At 45.1% G+C, this 22,764-nt stretch overlaps 1 protein-coding gene across 1 annotated transcript in view; it reads left to right on the top strand.

Annotated features, from left to right (window-relative positions):
- The first annotated feature begins 16,172 nt into the window (after positions 1-16,172).
- The window catches only part of LOC103736648 (histone H3.3-like), a 125,767-nt gene continuing 119,175 nt past the window's right edge, over positions 16,173-22,764 (top strand). The window contains exon 1 of the mRNA XM_008836174.2: positions 16,173-16,471. Coding sequence (XP_008834396.1) covers positions 16,173-16,471 — 299 coding nt within the window. The remainder of the gene's footprint in view (positions 16,472-22,764) is intronic.

Here is a 22,764-nt window from a genome sequence, read left to right as displayed (position 1 = left end):
GAATAAATCCTAACTGTATTGAAAATGTGCAGACATTTAGGACATTTACTTGATTTAGCCTGAAATTATCAGACAATGCTAAAGTCACTGAAAGTTTATCTTTCTATAGTTTTTTCAAAGGTTTTTATTTTTAATTTGTGTGTGTGTGTGTGTGTGTGTGTGTGTCTGCATGAGTTTATGTGGACCACATGCATGCAGGTGCATGTGGCGACCAGAAGAGGCATCAGAGCCCCTGAAGCTAGAGTTACAGGCAGTTGGCATGTCTCTCTTGCCTGGTAGTCAGCAAGGAATGCAACAACGTTACAGGCAACTATAGTAGAAGAGAAGTTAATCTAGAGTCATGATACATAAATATAGCCAGATTGCTTTATTCCTGTTATTATTGAAAATTAACAATAGCTTTGGTGAAATTACTTTTCTTTTAAAAGATTTACTTTTGTACGTGTGTGCACATGTGTGCTTGTATGCTGTGTGTGTGGTGCCTGAGGTGTCCAGAAGAGGGTGCTGAATCTCTTGAAGCTGGATTCACAGGTAGTTGTGAGCCTCCCAACATGGGTGTTGGGAACCAGTTCAGGTCCTCTGGAAGCGCAGCAAGGGCTCTTACCCACTGATCCATCCTCCTAGCCCCCGGAAAATGCCTTAAATAGCATCAGATTATTTATAAAATTAGCAGCTCTGCTTTCTTATGAATAATTGCTAACACCAATTACCACAAAGAGATGAACTGAGAAAATGTTACACAGTCAGGAAAAATAATAAAACCCTGTCAGTGGGGAGTGCACTTCGCTGAAGCTGTCAGTCACTGACCACCTGACACTGTGTGTTCTGACTCAAAAGAGGACACAGAAAAGTTCATCTCTGAGAATTGGTGTGCAGACTAATGGCCATTAGAGGCCAGGAAGGCAGAAGGGACGGGGGCAAAGGAAAGATGCTACAAAGTGATATAAGATGAAATAAACTTTCATGGTCTACACCCAAGGAGAGTGACTGCAGTGTGCAACAACTTATCACATATTAAGAAAATTAGGAGATAAGAGCAAAGTCCCCACACAAATCAATGAAAATGCTTAAGTAAATGGGGGAAATTGCCCTTATTTGGTCATCACCCATTGCGTAAATGCCTCGGTAGCCACACCCTGCCTCACAAATGCACACAATTATTACATGTCGTGGCGATAAGAAAAGTTTCCAGTCCTTGTCAAGTCCCCCATTTCTTCACTTTCCTTTCTTGTCAGTGTCTAGCTGCCTCCAAATGAGCATTTCCTGGCCACGGAACTCGTGTCTTTCAGTCGTCTCCATCATTTTTCTCTCTTCTGGCCCCACATAAAAAATGTGAGGTTAACGTCCTATATTTTAATCTCTGCTAAAACCTTGGGGACGCAAGTTGATTTTGACTGAAATTTCCATCTAATCCTGCGAATATTAATTCACACTCTCTCTTAGATGAAACTTTAACCTCACCCCAAGACTAAATTTTGGACTGTTCATTGACAACATGTGGATCTAAAACATGTTAAAAAATTGAAAACAACCATTACTGGAATAGTTGCAAATATATACACGGCCAAGATCCCGTAATGATGGAAGGTGTGAGGGGAAGGCCGTGTCTGTGGATTCAGGAGATGCGTTCTGTGTAAGCAGGAATCACATAAACTTCTCAGAAACCACAATGAGATCATGGCAGAGAAGGAAGTCTCCTCATTTTCAGTTCAATATTCTCACATATATGAATGAAGACTTTCTATAAATATTTAACACAACCAGTTTTACTGGTTGAGATGAGCTTGCTGATCAAATAAATGAATTAAATTAAAAAGTCTACTAAACTTTTTCTCCCTAGCTTAGAAATAAGCTAAGCCATGGTATATGTGTGTGTGCATGTGTGTGTATGTTCTGTGTATGTATGTGTTGTGTGTGTATACATGTATGTGTGTTCAGTGTGTGTTCGTGTGTCCAGTGTGTGTTGTGTGTGTATGTGTATTTGTGTGTTGTGTGTGTGTGTAAATTATGTGAGCTTAATTATTTATTTGCTGTGGGTTGTAAACAAGTAAAAATTTAATGCATTGTTGAATATAAGCAGGTATCCTAAATTTTGGTCTTTTAAAGAAAATCTCCAGCTGAAATTGTAAGCAGTGGCCCTTCCCAAAGTCTGCTCACACACAGACACCTGAAATCATCATGTCCTCTTCTTGTGGATCTTCGGCTGTGTCTTAGGTGCCAGAGCTGCAGTCATTCTGCTGTTTGTTGAGCAGTCTTTCTTGTCAAATGGCACTCTCTTATTGAACTTGTTTCTGTCATTAAGATTTAGCCATATTAACACATTTGACTCATTATCATTAAAATCTGGCCTAAAAATGTTAACTTGAGGGCTGCATCTAGGATGCCTGTAGGTGATTCTGTGTGTTGGTACCTGACCGTATACAGAGGTGACCCTTTGTGCTTCCCAGATACCGTGTGTAATGTCTGAGGTTTCATTTCTGATCTTACTGGCACCTTCTTCTTTTCTTTTCAAAAAATCTATGTAGGATTTGACAATTTTGGCTTTTAAAAACATCCCACTCTTGGGCTGGAGAGATGGCTCAGTGGGTAAAGGTGCTTGCCACCAAACCCAGGTTCCACAGGGTAGAAGGAGAAAACCAACTTCTGTAATCTGCTCTCTGACCTCTACACACATGCCATGACATAGGCATACCCACTTATGTGCACACACACACACACATACACACGCACAATAATAATGATAACAAATCCAGCTCTCCCTCACTGCATCCCTAGTTTCTACTTTGTTTACATCTGCTGTGATCTTTCTTATTTCTGTGACTCTTCTAGCTTTTTGGAAAGTTTGCCCCACTTTTCCTAATTCTTTGAGATAGAGCATTTGATCATTTGAGAACTTTCTTTTTAAAGAAAATTATTGAGTTTGTGGTGGGGGTGGGCAAGAATGTCATGGTATGTGAAGAGGCCAGAGGACAGCTTTGGAGTCAGTTCTCTCCCTCCACCTTTCTGTGGATTCTGGGCATCGAAGGCATCCCCAGGTGTGGCCAGCAAGCACTTTACCTGAGTCATCTGACTTGGGAACTTTTCAACGCGGACATTTATTGCTATGAATTTCCTCTGTAACCCTGATAAATTTTGGTATGTTAAGATTCTATTTTTCTTTCTCTCGAGGTATTTTTCAAAGTTCCCTTTTCCAGTTTCCTTTAAGACATTGATTATAAAAACGTGGTTTTTTTTTTTTTTAAGTTTTTCATGTGTCTGGTTGTGTGGATGGTCTGTATGTTTCTCCTTAGCTTGGTCTAAAATGCAGTTCAGGTCCAATGATTTCTTATTGACTTTCTGTCTGGGTTATTGGTCCACTGTGCTGCCAACCTGACACAAACTAGAGGCCTTGGAAGACGAAACCTCATCCGAGAACTTGTCTCCATCAGGTCCCCCAGCAGGCGTGTCTGTGGATGGTGCTGTCCCTACTCAGGCGGTGAGCTGCAAAACAGAGGAAGCCAACCAGCGAGCAGCATTCCTCTGTGGCCCCTGCTTCATTCCTACGTCCAGGTTCCTGCCTTGAGTTGCTGCTTTGACTCCTTCAGTGATGGATGGTGACCTAGACTTGAGAGGTGAAGTAGACCCTGTCCTCCCCCAAGCTGCTTTTGGTCATGATGTGGCACAGCAACAGGAAGCAATCTAGGACACCATTGTCGAAAGTGGGGAACTAGAGTGTCGTGGCAGGGGTATCACAGTCAATGGCTCCTGTCTTCATTTTATGTGGTAAGTTCTCCAGTGCTAGGCGGAAATACACTTACTGTTGCTATGTGCTCTGCATTGAGTCACTCTTTTATCGTTATATAACATCTACCTTTCCTCTGAGTAGTTTGTAATTTAAGCTCTACTTTGTCTAGGTTCATCAACCTTTCCTGCACTTTGTTTTCTATTTGTATCAAGTGTGGTTTTTCATCCTTCACTTCCAATGCATTTATTTTCATTCATTCATTCATTCATTCATTCATTCATCCATTCATTGCCTATCAATCTAACACAGGGTCTCCCTCTGCAACCAGGATGATCCAAACCCAGGGTCCTCCTGTCTCTGCTTACTGGGTTCTGGATGACACACGGTGCCATATTCAGTAAAGTTAAATTTTATCATTTCAAAATAGATGATACAAGATGATAGTCTTTAGAAGTCTTTAGGTAAGCAAACAGCACAAGTCTATGGAAAATTCAGAAAACAAATAGAAAACTGTTCATAATATAACACACAGGAGAACATTAAACCAAAAAGAAAGATAAGAAACTATGCTTAGAAACCAGAAAATAACTGACAAACTACAGTAAGTCCTTACCTATGACAAATTATCTTACCTGTAAATGGAGCATGATCATCAGTAAGGAAATATACAGTGAGTGAACAGATTACAAATAAGACCCACCTACATGCTGCCTATATATGTAATTGTCTCTTTTTAAAAAAGATTTATTTTTAAATTATGTGCATGTGTCTGTGTGTGGGTATGTGCAGCATGTGCATGCAGATGCCCCTGGGGGCCAGAAGAGGGTGCTGAAGTTACAGGTGACTGTGAGTCATACAACAGAAATGAGAATACAGTGAAATGAAAACAAACAAACAAGTAGGAGGGAGACTTGGCAGAGAGAATCCACTCCAAAGAAAAATTAAGAAGCTGAAGAATCCTGAGACGCAAAGACAAAGAGGCTGGCTCTTGAAGAGGGCACAGGAGGTGTGTATGCAACAAGCACAGGGGCCTTAGTGACATTCTCTGCACTCACACACCACTGACAAAACAGACAAGGCAATGGGCGCTGCCCTTGAACTCCACTCAGAACGTCTCCAATGGCAACAACACACATCTCTGCCATTCTTGGGTCACAGACACATCTGAGCAGAGCTAATGAGATTAAGATCATCTAAGTATCTTTTATTTTCACTTTTTTTTCTTTGAGACAGCATTTCACTCTATAGCCCTGGCTGGCCTGGAACTTGCTTTGTAGAATACTTTGACCTTCAACTCACAGAGATCTGCTTGCCTCTACCTCCCACCTTCTGGGACTAAAGGCGTGCACCACCACTCCCAGCTCTAAGTACCTTTTGCACTACAATAAACTAGAAATCAATGATAAGAGGAAACATAAGAAATATACGCACACAGCAACTCACAGGGCCTCCCAAACCCAACATGCCAATCAAGAAACTAAGAGAGAAGAAGTCAAAGAAGAAAAGGCAGCACAGTGAAGACGTAAAGGTTACAGCAGGGCAGTTCAGACAAGGGGCTCAGCAGTAAGTCCTGCGACCGAGGGAAGAAAGGCTGTGGGCAACAGCTGAACATATGAGTCCGGTCAGTAGACAGAGAAACGGGAGCGCGCACAGCTGGAGGCCACACACAGGGCGAACTAAGTGACAGCACAGAAGTCAGTGAAACACGGTTGTTTCTAAAAGCACAAATGGAATCAACAAACTTTTAGGCAGACAACACGAGAAGTCAGAATGATCAAATAAAATCTGAAATGAAAGAAGAGATAACGAAAATAGGAAACAAGACTCTTATGCAAAATTGCACTAAAAATTGAAGATGAGGAGAAATTCCTGACAACATACATCTCACCGTGGTTGAATTGGGAAGGCACTGAGCAGTCCTACCACTGTGTACCTAGTTACAGAAAGTGACATCAGCTCTCCAAGGGATGTCTACTCCTCTGTCTGCCTTGGTATCTGCAGCACTAAGACAAGTAGCCAGGACATGAACAAACACAGGTGCCCATCACTGGGGGACTCAATAAAAACGGGCTGTACATATTCAAATATTACTCAGCCATCAAGAAGGATGGTCCTACCACTTATAAAAAAGTGGATGGACCTTTAAAATGTCGTGACAGCACACACAAAGACCATGTTGTGTAACTCCACTCACACAGACGCTGAAGAATTGGTCTACTAGAGGCATAGAGTCCAGTGGTGGCTCTTAGATTCTGGAATGGCTAGGTACAAGGGAGAGTGAGGGTACTAGCCTGGGGTAAACAGAGTAAGCAAGAACGACTCTCAGAAGGTGAATTGTATAGCAAGGGATGAAATGGATGCACAGCATCCTCAGAGGCTTGGCCACTTACTATGTGATTGAGAGGTGACAACATCTTTCAATTTTATGTCTTATGTGGTGTTTATAGTGAGTTTAATATTGTATGACTGCATTAATGCAACCGTGAAACTAAAAAGAGAGAAAGTGGGTCAGTGGGGCATGACGCTGGAGGGTGGGTACTGTCGGTCTCCTTCCCCTTCTCTTGCTCCCCCCTTCTCTCTTCTCTTCCCTCCCTCCCTCCCTCCCTCCCTGCCTCCCTCCTTCCATGCTCCCTCCCTTCCTTGGGTCCTCCCTCCCTCCTTCTCTCCCTCCTTCCTTCTCTCCCTCTCTCCCTCCCTCCCTCCTTCTCTCCCTCCCTCCCTTCCTTTTCTATTTCTTTCCTCCCTCTCTTTCTCCCCTGTCCTTGCCATCACCTGGTGATAAGCTCTATCCCATGTGCTCCCTGCCGTGATGCTTTGTCTCATTGCAGTCCAGAAACAGAATCAAGTGATCAGGAACTAAAGCTGCAAACCGTGAGACAAAATATAACTCTCCTCCTTTAAGTTGATTTTCTCAAGAATTTTGTCAAAGCAACAGAAAGCTGACTGACTCAAGCAGTGACAGACAGCTTCCCCCAACCACCCCTTCCTTCCAGCTCCATCCGCTCTCACAGGTGGCTGGACGTCAGTACCAAGTCCAGGTTGTTAAGTCTGGACTTCTGGCCTTACACATTTCTTGTCAGAAACTCTCCCTAGATCTAACCTTGTTGGTAGCTCATTGACTGGCCAGGAGTTCATGGTGAAACAGAAATAAAAAAAGGTTTACTTAGCTGAGGAGATAAAAGAACCATAAAACGTATGCGCCGGAGGCCAAACCTCCGTCACAGGCACTGCCGGAGAGCACTGTGCAGGGACAGGCTCCTGCTTTATCTGCCTTCACAGTTGATAAGGGAAGCCTGCGTCATATCTCAGGAATGTCTCACAAAACTGATAGTGAAACTGGCCGTGTTAAATTATACTTCCATATAGCCATAAAAGTTCTGAAATGTGGAACAATGCCAAATGTGCCTCTTTAATGAGTCTAGTAATCACGGGGCCTGTTGGAGCCCTGACTTGGGCCTGATGAAGTGAGGTGGACAGCAAAGGCCACACTGTTAGCCAGCGTTCACGGAGGCAGGATCTGGAGTTTGGCCAGTTTGGGCTACACAGAGAGATCCTGTCTCAAAACAAAAAGCAAAGATCCCCAAGCCCCAGCACACACAGAAGGGCTTCGTAGAGCTGCAGGCGCCACAGGGAAGGCAAACCTCAGGTCTTCTAAGCAGCCGCTTGGCTGTGGAGACCACACATCATGAAGGGAAAGGCCAAGTTCAGTCAGATGTTAGCCACAATGCACATACTTTCTCCCCTCCGGGCTTGTGGGGGCCTCTGACAAGAAGCCTCCTGTTAAAGTCTCTGGCGGCTGCTGTGAACTCTCTGTCAGATGTGTCCTTGGAAGAGGCCACGTGGAAACAAGGTTTGCCCTGTCTCATGTTTTAGCGCCCACACGTTCTCTTCCATTCTGTCACGGGCAGAGACATTCACAGTGAAATTGGCCCTGGTGGCCTTTGTACCAAAAAAGCCCGAGAGCTTTGCATCTTGAAACACACATTGCTGTTTGGGATGAGGTGAAGCCCCTGCTATGTGCTCACCACATCAGGTTTGTCACACACATCCCAAGCCTTCACCCCCTCCACAGAAGTAGGCTGCCACCTGCCTGCCCAGATGGAAGGCGTGGCTCAGGGAAGCCGGGTGGAACAGGGGTGCTCATAGCTCTGTGGGCTGAGCTGGAAATGTGCCTCACTCCAAGGACCCTTCTCCTTGCATTCACCTAGGGTGTTTCAGAGTCCTGAAGGCCCAGGTGTTCCCTTCCCAGCACCAACTTGGCAAAAACTCAAGCACATTAGAAATTGAAATAAATAATTAACATATTAAAACAAAGAAAGACAAAAGCTGTCTTGAGGTGACCTCTATCTTGAGGTTCTGGGAGGAGGGTCTGAGGAGGAGGAATGAGAAATGGAGATGGCAGTGGTTCCCTAATGTATATTATTACATGCACACAAATGGGAAACTGTATAAATTCTATAGGATACTGCATGTTTGATTCCAAATATACTACATACACATATGTAACACTGAATATCCTTCATATGATACTGTAGATTTGATACTAAATACATGACGTATACCTATGTACTGTCTCTGAGGCAATTTGGATTGCTTAAAGGTTATAGAAACAGAGACTTGCAATTTAGAGTGTGATACAAGGCTTTAGAATGTTCTGGAAGCCTGCCAGTAGAAGAGGAGCTGTGGGGCTCCAGATGCCCTCAGTCCTCACACCACCTTGCTGAGGGTTTCTGCAGGTTTTATCAGATCCCCGGACAGGGAGTCTGATGAGAAGGAGGACAGGAGGTGGGATGGAGGCTCCCAGGATTCCCCGGTGCAGGCAGCAGGGCGTTCCTTCCCTGTTGAAACATTCAAACACCGTCTTTGAGGATGAGCTTGCAAAGAATGTGTCAAGTACATGCTGGCTCTGTCGTTCTGTGGGGCCTGAGCAAAGGCTCCTGAAGAGTGGCTGGTCTGGAGCAGCAGGTAGCAGTCCCTGCTTGGCACGGAGGACATCGTCCCCCAACTGACGATGATGGCAGAACTTTGGGAAAACCTGAAATCACTGAGCTGTCTCAACTTTGCAGGGTGAATTTTATGATGTGTGAATTATACCATAAAAGTGTTTCAAAGGCTGTTAGTGTGTTGCTAGAAATACACAATGATCATAAAGAAGAAAAGACGTCATCCAAAGCAGGCTTCAAAGACCTTCCCGGTCCATGAAGTGAGGGACCGGACCGTTCCCTGCAGAGCGAGCAGATGATACATCCCAGTCCTGCCACCTGCATGCTTCAGACACTGGCTTCCCAGAACTGAGGCATTTCCAGGAATGGCCATGAATGTTATGGGTACAGGAAGTCCTTCCTGCCCATTGGTTGCCACTTGTGAGACTTTGTCCGCTTATTTATGGGTACACAGCTTAATTTAAAATGTTCCATGCTGACAGTCTGCCAAGTCAGCAGTGATCTCGGATGCCCTGAGACGGCTCTGAGGTATGAGCTGCACCAGGGCTGGTGTTGCAGCTGCAAAGCCCTCTCTGTTTCCTCTCCAGCTAACCTGCAGAGCCAAACCCACTGCCTGAGACTCTGCAGCGTCGCTAGTGAACATTTTGGGTTTAATGGCTCAAAACTTCCCTCACAGTTTATAGGAATGATCACACGTGGTGAGGGAGACAGAGACGGACAGCAGGAAGCACTTGACAAACTCCAAGTCTGGCACTTTGGGGCTGAGATTTGGTGGCACAGAGTCTGCGGATTTACAGATGATTGAGATCAAAACGTGACTCACTTTCAAAACTCCTGTTTCCTTGTTAAGGCTTTAGCTTATTAAAGTTAGGATTCTTTCTTAGGTTAAAAGCCTGGTGAACTTTTAGCTTTTAGCTCAGGAGTAAACCTTTAACCTGGCCTAATCTCTTAGCCAATGATAGCTGAGTTATTTTTCAGGACAGGGAGATGAGCTAAGGGTTGTTGACCAAGACGCTTTCCCACAGAGCAGGGAGCCTGCACTTATGACCAGGCCGCTTCCTCCTGCCGGCCTAGCAGTGTTCTGCAAGGCAGGGATTATCAGAGCCACTGTGTTCAGTGCCCCTACCTTTGGCAGAGAATGCAGCCTGGACTTAAATATTTTAGGCTCACCTCACCCTGGGCCTGGCATCCTGGTTTCCTACAGTCTACACTCTTTAGTGTATGCCAGGCCCTGATCTCTGGTTCTCATCAAGGACACCTTGCTATGTCAGATGAAGACCTGTACTAACGGGAAGACCGTGTCTCCAAATACATTTACTTTCTGAAGTACATGGGGTTCTAATGGACTTCTCTGGAAATTGAAGCTCAGCATTTGTCAACAGCGAGACCTGCACAGAGCTCAGCCTGCTGCTGTTGTGGGCACCAGGCCCCTGCTAGTCATGAGGGAATGACCCACAGCCAACTCAAGCTTTTCATCTAAAGGCACCGAGAAGATGAGCAGATGGTGCAGAATCAGCCCACACTCCTGGTCTCTGCCAACGCTGGAGAATCTCCTGTTCCGTGAGCCTTCCTCGCTCAGTGCCACCGCCCTGACGTCAGACAGCAGACAGAGCTCTCCGGCTCTTCCTCAATTACAGTGTCTGACCTGAAGGCAGTGTCCTCAGTCTTGATCTCTCAAACCTCCTAACCCTTCCTGATGGCTGAGTATAGACAGCATATTCATTAGCTCACGGGCCCATGTTCAAACATGGGAAGACCAGTGTAAACAGGAAAACTAAGCACTATTTGGTGCTGTGGAGCAAGTGAGTCTTCAAAATCCACATGTTGAAGACCTAAAACATTTTTCCTTTGTGGAAGTTCAAGTTGCATTCAAGCTGGTTTTGTTTTGACATCCTATTAAAATGTTAGGAATGTCACACAGTCTAATGTGTAGAAGACTGCAGCCTCCAAATGGATCAGCTGCACTTAAGGCATTGTGTCCATGGAAGGTAGATGTGTCATTTCCTACATCCTGCTAGATGCTGGTGTCTGTCTTTGACGGTTAGGACAGATGCAAGGCAAGGAGTCTGGGCCAGGTTGTGAAGACAGAGAGGCTCCCTGATGTTCACAGTGTTAAACGGTGGCCAGCCTACCATTGTCTACCCAGTTGGGTGAAACAGAAATCAAACTTTCCTGCAGCCCATGATACATGCAAGGGAGAGCATCTGTGCACAAACATACAAGAGTGTTTCAGTCCAGTCAGCCAGGACATTTAGGGCTGATGTGAGCTTGTATCTGGGAATTTGTTGAGAAGGGCTTGAGATCCTAGGGTACCTGGGTGGACTCCAGGTGATGAATTGTGTGTATTGGATGGAAGCTCCATCATTTCAGATGCTCCATCACCTGGATGCCCAGAGAACATGACCTCTGATACCCACGGCTCCTGCTGAAGTCAGTCTGGGGCTGAGGCCTTGCAGCTGTCCCAGTTGCTCCTGTGAATTTGGGTCCTGCCTCTGCTACAGCATTTCTTTCTGTACACAGCGGACGACACTATAACCACACATTCACCCGGAGGGGGCTCCTATGACCAGGAACTCCAGAGTCAGATGTGAACCTGAGATGTGAACCTCTTCTGTGTACGTGCCAGATGGTCAGTGTTCATAGTGGATAACACTGGACCCACACATCCACCTGGAGGGTTCCCTGTGACCAGGAACTCCAGAGCCGGATGTGAACTTCTTCTGTGTGCATGCCAGATGTTCTCCAGAGGAACAAAGAGCAACCAGGACACTGTTACCTGTCACACGTCCCTGCCTTACCTTGGGTATCTCTGGACATTTTCTTGTATAACCTGTAGAGCATTATGGTCAGCTCTGTGGCTTTTAGGAATGCTTGAATATTGTTTGATTAGAGTCATTGCTACAATGAGAAATTCTAAATGTTGGTAGTAATAGCACTTGTATTGTAAGTCAAGTATTTCCTCATTTTTGTTTGAGGCAATGTCTCATGTGTCCTGCCCTGGACTTGAACTCACCATAGCTGAGGGTGATCTTGAACTTCTAATCCCTCTCCCCTCCCTGGTGTTGGAATTATGGAAATATATCACCACATGCTAACACTTCCTACGCAGTGCTATAGATCAAACCTAGGGCCATGTGCATGTACGGAGGCTCCCTGGGCCGTGTGCAGGTACGGAGGCTCCCTGGGCTGTGTGCAGGTACGGAGGCTCTCTGGGCCGTGTGCAGGTATGGAGGCTCCCTGGTCACTGAGTTCCCTTCCAGCCATGCTCCTCTCCTTGGTCCCTTGTTGATGAGATGACTGTCATAGATGACACACGGCATCTGGACACAGATGGTGACCTTGATGCCTCTGCCGCCACCATTCTCTGTCATGTTGTGTAATTACAGCACACATTTACTTTGACATATAAAGATTGTGTATATTTATGGAGTCCCATGTTGTATTTCAACGTGCATATATGTTACCTATGTTCAAGTCTTGGTAAACATACATACATCCTCCCACACTGATCCTTTGTGTGTGTGTGTGTGTGTGTGTGTGTGTGTGTGTGTGTGTGCTGAGAACACTAGAAATTTCCTATAGTTTTAAACACCACTTTTCTTCATTTGTTTGAGACAGCATCTCCTTGTAGCCCCAGCTGACCTGGAATTCTCTCTGTAGACCAGGCTGGCCTTGAACTCACAGATCTGGAACTCTCTCTGTAGACCAGGCTGGCCTTGAACTCACAGATCTCTCAGAGGCCTCAGCCTCTTGAGTGCTAGAATTGAAGGAGTGCGCCATCATGCCTAAGACATTGTTTTTTACCTGATCAGTTCATCATGTTATTAAATTTGTTTTTACATTTCCAAATTCTAAATGTCTATTGACCAACCTTCCCTCCTTTACATCTTATGCCTGTGTTCATGTGCAAACATGAGTGTGCAGTGTACACTGTGTGAGTGCATGTGTGACTGTGTGTCCAGTGTGTGTATATGAGAACATGTGCATATATAAGTATGTGTAGGTATGTGAGAAAGTGTGTGAGTGTATATGTGTGTGTGTCTGTATATATGAGTGTGAGAGTGTGTGTGTATGTGCATGGTATGTATATTGTGTGTGAGTGCATGAATATGCATATGTGTGTGAGAATGTATGTGAGTGCATGTGTATGAGTGAAGTGAATATGTGTATGTATGTGTGTGTGTGTGCGCGTGTGCACACTGGTGTTGTCTCTGTGTGTTTTTACCTGTGTGTAGAGAGGCCTTTCCCATGTAGCCTTGAGGTTTTGGGCCTGTGCCAGTAATGGGTGGTATTTGCTTATTCGTGTTTTCTAGTGAGGGGATGTTTTAAAGTTGTATGTTTACATTGCCAGAAGAGTGGCTCAGTTCAAAGGGTTGTGTTGTGTGGGTAGGTAGGGTAGTAGGTGGGTGTCTTCTGGGAAGCTCAAACCACAGGAGGCTGTGGGGAAGAGCTTTGCTTAGAGCTGAATTGGTCTGTGCTGTGACAACGCTCAGGGTAGCTGGTGACCCCTGTCGTTTCTACAGTGGGCGCAGTGCAGGAGCTGTGTGTTGTATGGGTAGATGTGTGCATATACACATATATTCATATATTATGATAGTTTGACCTACTAGAAGTGAGACAAATCAAAATTCCTTTGGCGGACACTGACCCTCTCAGGGCTAGCTAGCTCTTAAAGACAGCATAATACATGTCTGTGCTATGCAAGCCATTCCAGAACAGCGCCTCCTCAATCTGACCTGTACATTCAGAAACAGGCACTTCTAAGTCATCACAGGGTCAGGTAGGTAACAGACCATGAGGGACCAGTCTGCAACCCCAAGCCTGCTGATGATGCTCTAACTTACCAATCCTTTGCTCTTCACACTGTAATAGCAAGTCAGAAGTTCAGAGGAATGCCATAGTGACAGCCAAATTAAGAGTCCTTTATTAGCTGGAGGTCAGAGAGGGGGCCAACACCCAAAAGAACTCTAGACCCTGAGGAGAAGCAGGGCAGGGTTTATAAAGCTTAAAAATCACGATTATATCATACCAGGGGCAAAATAAATAACCATAGTTACAATCAGATCACCGTAGTTACACCAGACCAGGGTTAGATCGGTTAACAAAGAGGTCTTCAGTTAATAAAGTTTTGGTTAGGAGAAAGAAGTTTCTCAGAATGCAGAGACAGTGGGCTCCATGGAGATGCAGGTACAGCTGGGAGGGAGGACGTGCTGTCTGGACGTGCTACCTGGCTACTTGTAAGTTTCCCAGTACTGCAGAAACAAAGTGCTCCCTGACACTGCCTGCATGAGAGGTTCTGCCTGGCTGGCTGCAGTGGGATCGGCTGGGCAAAAACACGGGTAAGCAAACGTCAGCTGGGACAAACGGAGTTAGTTTTGCCATTTCACCCACAGTCTGTGTTGCTTTTCCCATGTGGCCCTTTGTGGCACGGCACACCCCTAGGTCCTGTGTGGACAATGCACCTTGTGTCCTAACCCTCCCCATCTCCTCTTTTGACCACATTTGAATCATCATTACGAACGAAATACAAAACATGTGTCTTACGAAGTTCAGACCTCAGGGAACATTACACAGTTGGAGGGCAGCTTCAGCCCTCCTGACTGACCATGATGGAATCTTACAATGCTTTCAGGGAAATGTCCAGCTGCATTAGAGGAAGATATGGCTGAAGTCAAGAAAGCGAGCCAGTGAAGCTGGGCTCTGCCATCAGCTAAAATCCATATATTTTAATAGCTACATAGAGAGTTTCAAGAGGTAGAAAATCTCCATTCTTAGCTGAAGAATAAGGAAATGAGCTGGGCACCAGCAAACAGGTGCTAAAGTCTCAAGGTGGGTTCAGAGGGAAGGTTCACCCGATAGAGCAAGTATAAAGGAGAATCAGCAGGATTTGTTATATATCTGTGAGAGAAACTTTAACCAGAAAAACTTTCCTCAAACCACATAATAAATATGATAAAAGACTGATATCTTTAGACCTGGGCTATAAAAGTGTTTACATGGCTTTATATACAAAGTGAGTTTATGCTATGGAAATGTATGGCATAAACTATTAACAAAAGCGTCAAGCTGCTAAAATACAAACGATCAAAAGGCTTTGGTCAAAGTTCTATTTTATTGTTTTATTTTATTACACAGGGTTTCTTGAGGCTATTTTCATACATGGATATACTGCCTTGCATCTGCCCTCCATCCCCCCGTTCCACACCAGCCTCCCCAGCCACCATCCCTCCTCTCCTATCAGACCCCTTTGTTCCTAGCAGTGTTGTCTCTAATCTCATGTCATCTGTACATACATCATTTTATGTATTTATAAAGATTAGGACCCACAAGTAAGATAAAATGTGAAATCTTTCCAACATTGAAGAAGTTTGCTTAGTACAATGATCTTTGGTTGCGTCCATTTACTACAAACCACATTAACTTCATTTGTCTTTATGGCTGAAAAACATCCCACTGTACACATATGCCACACTTTTTAACTCCTGACTCAAGTTTTTACAGAAGACTCTCTCTGAATAAGCACAACTGAAAACTTTCAGAGTAAAACTGCTCATTCTCGCCTGGCTTTCAGTTTCTCTGAGTAAAGGCCCATTGATCAGAGTCTGGGATAGAGTGCCCTATGCCTATGTCAACACTGATGCACAGGGTGAGGGGAGCACAGAGAGGCAGGTGGGGCCCTGCTGAACGTGGCCTTGGCTCTATGACACCCAGTTGGCCTGATCTCCTGTGCCACAGATATATGTGACACACATTCAAGAACCACATCAATTCTGTTGCTCATTTCTCCCTCTCAGCCTGTATCATACCCTTAACAGGTCACAGCTGTCTTTTGCCAACAGACCGGCCTGAAATCCTGGCTCGGATCCAGGGACCCAGACCGGCTCACGCCCGGTCTGCTCCGTACCTGTCCCCCTCGCCCAGGCCCACGTTTCCACTTCGCAACCACGTAAGCTGCTGCTGCTGCCGCTGTTGCACATTCCGGAGGGACCCCGCCACCGCCCCCACATATTCCGGAGTGCTGCCGCGGCCACCGCTCCATGTTCCGGAGGCCAGCTCCTCTGAGTCTCACTTACTGGTCTACACAGGGAGATGGCAGGGGTTACTTATCCAGATGAAGACATACCTCTCCTCTTTTTTTACTTCTTAGCTATGAGCTCCCAAATCTTTAAAACCCAACGAACTCTCTGGACCCTAACAATTTCCTAACTTTCCCCTCCCAGATATTTTTCTCACCTCAGATTTTTTTCTTGGCTGCTCTGACAACAACTTTATCTTTACCCAGTCTACAGCCCCCTCCACTCCTAACCTTAGTTCCCAGTATCCTAGTAGACACCACACAGTCTTTACTCATGGATACTCCAAGGAGGGAAAGGAGACCACAGTGTTCAACTGGCTAGTGTGACATTTGCATAGCGGGCATACCCAGCAGCTGTGGATGATTCTGCAGTTAATATTCTAGTCCAGAAAGAAACAGAGCCGTACCATGTGCCCTGAACACATGCATCATGTCTCGAGGACCCCCTCCGTCCATCCCCCGGGGAAGCTGGGCCTCTGAACCCAGGACAGGGCTTCTGGGCAGTGGCCTGACTGGGGTTTGTGGGGTGGGGAGCAGCAGCTTAGGCGGTTGTGTAGTGGAAACGTGGGCCTCGGCAAGGGGAAGGGTGATGGAGCAGAGTGGGCGTGAGCCGGTCTGGGTCTGTGCCTCCGAGCCAGGATTTCAGGTCGGTCTGTTGGAGGCGACTGCCCCACTGGGTTGGCGTAAACGGGGAGAGGGCGTGAGTGCGGAGGGCTTGGCGGGGGAGGGGTGTGTGAGTGAAGAAGTCAGAGAAAAGAAGCTCCTGATCCCTAGGCATCAACTCATACCAAGTGGGGAGGGGTGACCTCCACCCTACCTAGGGAAGGAGGTGCAGCCCAGCCCCGATCCCCTCCCCCTCCGGGAGATGCCAGTGCCTCCGCCTCATCCCTATCCCTCCCTGTCACCTCAAGTCGGCCCTTGGCCACCGGAAAACAGTAAAAGAATAAGAATCCAAAGAAAAATAAACAGCTGAATGAAAAAGTCAGTACAGGACATGACACAGGAATCCAATAAACAGAAATTTTAGCAATGAAAAACCAAGTTAAGTCGAACACAAACTCAATAGAAAGCCTCCAATACAATGGATGAAGAGGGTGACAGAGCATTAGAGATGGAAGACAAGATAAATTAATTACAACATTCAGTCATGATCAAAGGCAAATGAAGAAAAAAGGATGAACAGAACATTCACACCGAGTCTCCCCTCCCAGGAGAGTGGGTGGGTAGTGCAGCCCCGGGCCACCGCCATCGCATGTTCCAGAGGGCCACTGCCCAATCAGGAGAGTCCATCCCGCTAGGCCAGTCTGATTGGCTGAGTTCTAGGTGTATGGCCAATCAGGTCAGAGAGTAATTAAAGCACAAAGCTCTGGGAGGGGTCTGTGACAGTTGGTGCCTGACTGGTGAGGGTGAAGGCTGTGCTTTTGCTTTCTCTGCGAGGACACCAACATTTTGGACTGTGCGTGCAGAGGCCATACGAAACTTCACAGTTTTGAAAGAGATCTTCCTGGACTACTCTTCCAATACCTGGTACAGACTTGTTTGCCACCACCTGCCATGCCCCTTGTTGTCATGCTCCTTCCCCCTGCTGTTTGTTTTTCAAAGCTACATTAGTTGGGTTTTCTGTCACTGGCCCTTTTTCTTACGGTCTGGAGAACTTGAGGCCTGTGAGTCTGGATTTTGAACCACCCAGGGCCCTTGCACCAGACTCTGGACCCTGTGGTTGCCCAGGCACTCAGGCCCAGGGCAGACCTTCTCAGTCAAACAGAACCCTGCCCACTTACACATCCCGAGTGGGGCCCTCAAATGCTTCCAAAATCAGACAACTACATGTGTGTAACATTTGATAAATAGAGCTCTTTTCTGAGGATGAAATAATCAGTAAGAGAGGCAGTGCTCTGACTGTGTGTTAAGTAGATATACCAACACAGAGAAAGAAGCCTGCTTCAGAATCTCCATTTGGAGAACTCAGCATTTCAGAAACAAATGAGAAATGTTTCTTTCACCAAAGAAAGGAAGAAAACTAACAGTGATGAAAGGAGAGAATCTTCATTAAATATCACATTTAGTGTGCTTTACTCTGTAAACTACCAGAAGAAAACTTATTTCTAACAAACTGAAAACAATGACCCCAATGTCTGGTATTTGATGCATAGCAGCATAATCAACAGAATCAACTACCAGGAGACAAAAGAATACAGGTTTCAACAAACCCAGCAGCACATTCCATCAGCTCTGTGATGTTGGTGGGGTTAAATGTTGAGCAAAGTAATACAAAATCCACATAAAATAAAACAAAAATATCAGTTTTATGTACAGTTCAAACAAAAGTATAGTGGCATATTAAGACTCAAGTCCATCCTCCTTAGGAACTGAAGACTGATATGTTTCAATTTTCACCTATCACATGAAAAACACTTTTGAGATGGCTCGTCATGAATTCATTTGATTAGTCTGGAAAACACGAGCACTGGAGGACAAAATGGAGAGTTAGATATGCTACATAGGTGATAAATATGAAATTTGGCCCAGGTATGATGCTGCATGCCTTTACCCCAGGACTCCAGAGGAAGAGGCACAAGGGTCTCTGTGAGATCCAGGCTAGCCTGGTCTACATAGCTAGTTTTTGAATAAGAAAAGTTTACAAGTTCAAACTACCAGACATTTAGAGACATTAAGCATACACAGTCCAGGCCTTGGATGTATTGATCTGAAAAGAAGGCATCTCTTGCCTCCTTCCATGAGTTCCTTTCCAGGCAATACAAAAGAGTGTTTAACTCTTCTCTCTCTTTCAAGAAAATTCCTTTCAGTTCACTGAAAATTCACTTCACCTGCCAACATAACAAGATGAAGAAGCACAACAGAAAACAAAATGGGCAGTTATAGTGTCTGCTGTGTCAGTAGATGCACAGGGAGAAAGTTCAACATGGAGATCCCATAGAAGTTTCTGCTTCTCTGCATCCAAGTGGCCCACCCTGCCAACAAGATCAATAATTGCTACTACATTCATGGGACTGTAGCTACCTCAGTTCCTAATTAAACAAGGCAGAGTAACATGGTTTTCATCCATTGCAACAGAGGCTAAACTAAGCTTTCTTTCAGAAGCACTGGTAGCTGACCCCCATCCTCAATCTCTTCTGCCTGCAACTGTACATTGAAACAACACTGACGCTTCCACTTAGCTTCATGGACAGAATCTGGGGGACAGTGGGGCACAAGTGAGAGTTTTTGTTCTAAGTCCAGGAGTAGTTCACTGTGAGTTTTAAAAGTCTATTCTTGGGGCTGGAGAGATGGCTCAGAGGTCAAGAATACTGGCCGCTCTTTTAGAGGACCTTGGTTCAACTTGTGGTACCCACATGCTGCTAACAAGTGTACTGAACACCTGTTCCAGGGGTTCACACACTGTCGTCCCTCCTCCATAGACATTGGTCACATGGCTGCACTTACACGCAATCACAGCACTCTTACACATGAAAATAAAATAAATAAGTAAATAACTTTTAATAGAGATAAAACCATATTTTGGTGCATCACATTTTATCTATTTGTGACATTACCTTGATATTTTGTGGTATATATTGGATACTGATCTAGTCCATCATTAGAATATCCACCTGTAAATTTTTATCCTTTCCTGTGGGTCTCTCCCTCCCCTTGTGGGTCATTGGCCACTGACGGAGAAGAAGCAAGGAAAGGGTTCAGGACAGCCAGTGAGCATGACAGAAAAGACCTTCCAGGGAGTCAGATTCAGTGATACAGCTCCATTTATTCAGTGGGGGTCATGGAAATATATAGTGTGGAGGCAGCAGCCAAAGCTTCAGCTGATAGGTGCTCACAGTATTCTTTATTTACATGTGGTAGGGGGATCCTATCATCTGGCTATAGGGCAATGCCTAATTATAGAAAAAAAGAGATTATTTACATATTACCTCATTCACACTATTTTTATGGTGGGCACTTAGCCTGGTGGGAGCAGCATCAACTTTTCTTTCGTTTTATTGCAGGTAACTATGCCCAAGGTCATGTTCCAAATAAGATCAGGCATCTGTGCTTGGAGGTACTTTCCAGATAAGTCATGCAGAGAACAGGAGGCCCCTACTAAGAAAGGAGTCAACCTTAAGAGCAGGGTTCCCCAACAGTTTCCAATGGCGAGTGTATCCAAATTGATATTTTCTAACAATTTTAATATATAAAATGCAAATTGGATTATTTACCTTGTTGTGGCATAGAACAGTAGAACTTAGTTAAGCCATGAAGTCATGACACTGTCTCTGTTATTTACCACACATCCTCCCCATTCACTGCAAACTGGTATTGTACCCTCACCATCTATCATCTATCTTTTCTTTTTCTATTTCTCTTATGACTGAGATCATGTAGTGCTTGTGTTTCAACTTCTTTACCTGATACAGTGTCCACCAGATCTATCCTGTTCTCAAGTATGAGAAGATTCCACTCTTTTCTACGATGAAATTGTGATGTATTCTTCAGAAATATATTTCAGTAAATCTTTCATTTGTCAAAGGACATTTTAGTAGATTCCCTATTCTTCAAATAATGCTGTAATAATTAGTGAGCGCACATATCTGAAACCCATACAGAATTCACTTCCTTTGAGTAACTATTCAGGATTTGGTGGTAGGAGCCACAATAGAGAGAAGGCCCGTGGCTCAATTAGCACAGTCATTTCTACTTCCATCCATTGACCTATAAATTACTTGATTTCCTTTTCCTTTACCACAAAGTAGAACTCCAGTGTAAATCTACAAAATGTACAGGATCCACTAATAGACTGGTGGACATTTATGTTGTGCAACTGGATTTCAAAGAAACCACAGTAGAATTTTTTTCTTGAATACTAGTTTATTATGTACTTAACTGAGACATTAAATGTGTCTCTTCTGATTTGGGAGGATTTTGATTGAAATTAATGCTCTCAAATTCTTGAAATTTCACAGCCAATATTGAAGAAGTCACTTTATAAAAATTGGACTTATAAGCCAGTTTTCAGTCTCAAAACTACATTGTCACATTACTTCCAGTATATACATTTTAATAGGAAAATTCATGAAGTGGTAATTATGTTAATTTAATAGTCAATTTAAAAATGTATGTAGAGAACAAAACATCACATTACACCTCCTTGTTGGGGTCCTCTGTTAAGCAAGTAGAAGTCTCTTCACGTCCGGATAGCTTACGAGCTCAGAAAACCATGTGCTGCAGACTCCTTCATAGCAGAGTGCCTTCCTGGCATCCTCCCTGACTCTTCTTTTAAAGTGCTCGCCACAAATACATGCCCTCTGGCACCCGGGCTCACAGCTGGGTAAGACTGTTGCCCCCCCCCCCCCGCCAGCAGCCTGCATAGCACCTTCCAGTACTATGAAATATAGTCATCAGGGGCGGGGCTCTCTGGTCACGGCCAACTTGATTTCTCCATGTCCTGTGACCAGTATCTTCAGAAATAATGTCTAACCATCAACATCTAGTGAGCAACCAAAAGTAATGGCAATAGCCTGCATTATTGGGGGGCTCCAGGACAGCTCTGACAAAGAATTACAGGTATCCCACATCTGGTGCTGGCCTTTTTGTTTAGCCTGGCTTCTGAGATGAGAAAAACCCTCTGTAAGATATATCTATCTATCATCTATCTATCTATCTATCTATCTATCTATCTATCATCTATCTATCATCTATCTATCTATCTATCTATCTATCTATCTATCTATCTATCATCTAATGTCTCTGTGTTGGATATCTTTAGTGTCAACTTGATACACCTGGGTTTGAGTGATGTAGGTGGGCCCAGCTCACTGTGGGTGGTATTACCCCTGGGCAGGTGATCCTGTATTGTATAAGAAAGCAGGCTGAGCATGGGCCAGGGGAGCAAGTCAGTAAGCAGTGTTCCTCCATGGCCTGTGGTCCAGTTCTTGCATCCAGGTTCCTGCCCTGAGTTCCTACGTTGGGCTCCCTGGTGAACTGTGACATGGGAGATGTAAGACAAACCCTTTCCTCCCCAAGTTGGTAGTGGTCAGAGTGTTTTATCACAGCAATGGAGAAGCAAACTAGGAGATAAATTGGTACCAGAGTTGGGCATTGCTATGACAGACCTGACCTTGGTATTTTTAGGAGGATTGTGGAAGCATTCAGAACTTTGGGCAGGAAAGCCATTGTGTGCTTAGAGTTTGTTGCTGTGGAGCTTCTAACAGTTATTCTGAAATGTTGGGGTCCTCTGTTATGCTGGATAGCTTGGAAACCATGTGCTGCAGATTCCTTTCATAGCAGAGTGCCTTCCTAGCATGCTCCCTGACTCTTCTTTTAAAGTGCTCGCCACAAAGGTGTGGACAAAAGACCTCTATCTAGACGTCTTTTAACATCAAACCTGGTGATGCATCGGCCAGGTTCAAGAACCATCAGGGTGGCCGCCAGCCTCACAAATTTGTGGGCAGGTCTTGTGACTGGGAACCACTGTGATCCCCTGAAATTTTGATTTCAAGAATGTCCCTTTGGAAACCGTCTCACTTCCTCACTTTTCTATCTGAACACTGTTAGAGAAAAATCCCCAAAAATTTCCAGGGATTTCCACTGCTGAGTCACTTGTCTTGATCTGTAACACTAAATCCTGTGATCCAGTCTCCCTGGAGGGGCGCTATTCCCCCGTCACCGACTCACGAACACCCTGGCTTTCACCGTCCCTCGTACACTCCCCGTGTTGTCCAAGTGGCCAGTGGACCTCACATCCTGAGGAAGGTATATGGGTGAAATAGGGACGGGATCGACTGAGTAGACCTCAGTAGCAGAGAAGCTTTCACTGCCCTGGAGGGTGCGCTGGGACCCTGAGAGCCCAGCGCGTGCGCGCCTATATCTGGTGCCACAACGTGGAGCCCCTGAACCTCATGGGACCCTCTCACAACGTGGAGCTTAGCCTCTGAACTTTGTGCCAGCTAGGAGCTGGTGCCCCACAGAAACGCAAAGGATCTGTGAATATCCCTCCTCCCCTTCAGGAGGGTAATCTAATCTCTTCCTCT

Source organism: Nannospalax galili, unplaced genomic scaffold, assembly GCF_000622305.1.
Source record: "Nannospalax galili isolate Female #2095 unplaced genomic scaffold, S.galili_v1.0 scaffold391, whole genome shotgun sequence".
Classification (NCBI taxonomy): Eukaryota; Metazoa; Chordata; class Mammalia; order Rodentia; family Spalacidae; genus Nannospalax; species Nannospalax galili.
Note: the sequence above shows the minus strand (reverse complement) of the source record. Positions and strands in the feature narration are given on the sequence as shown.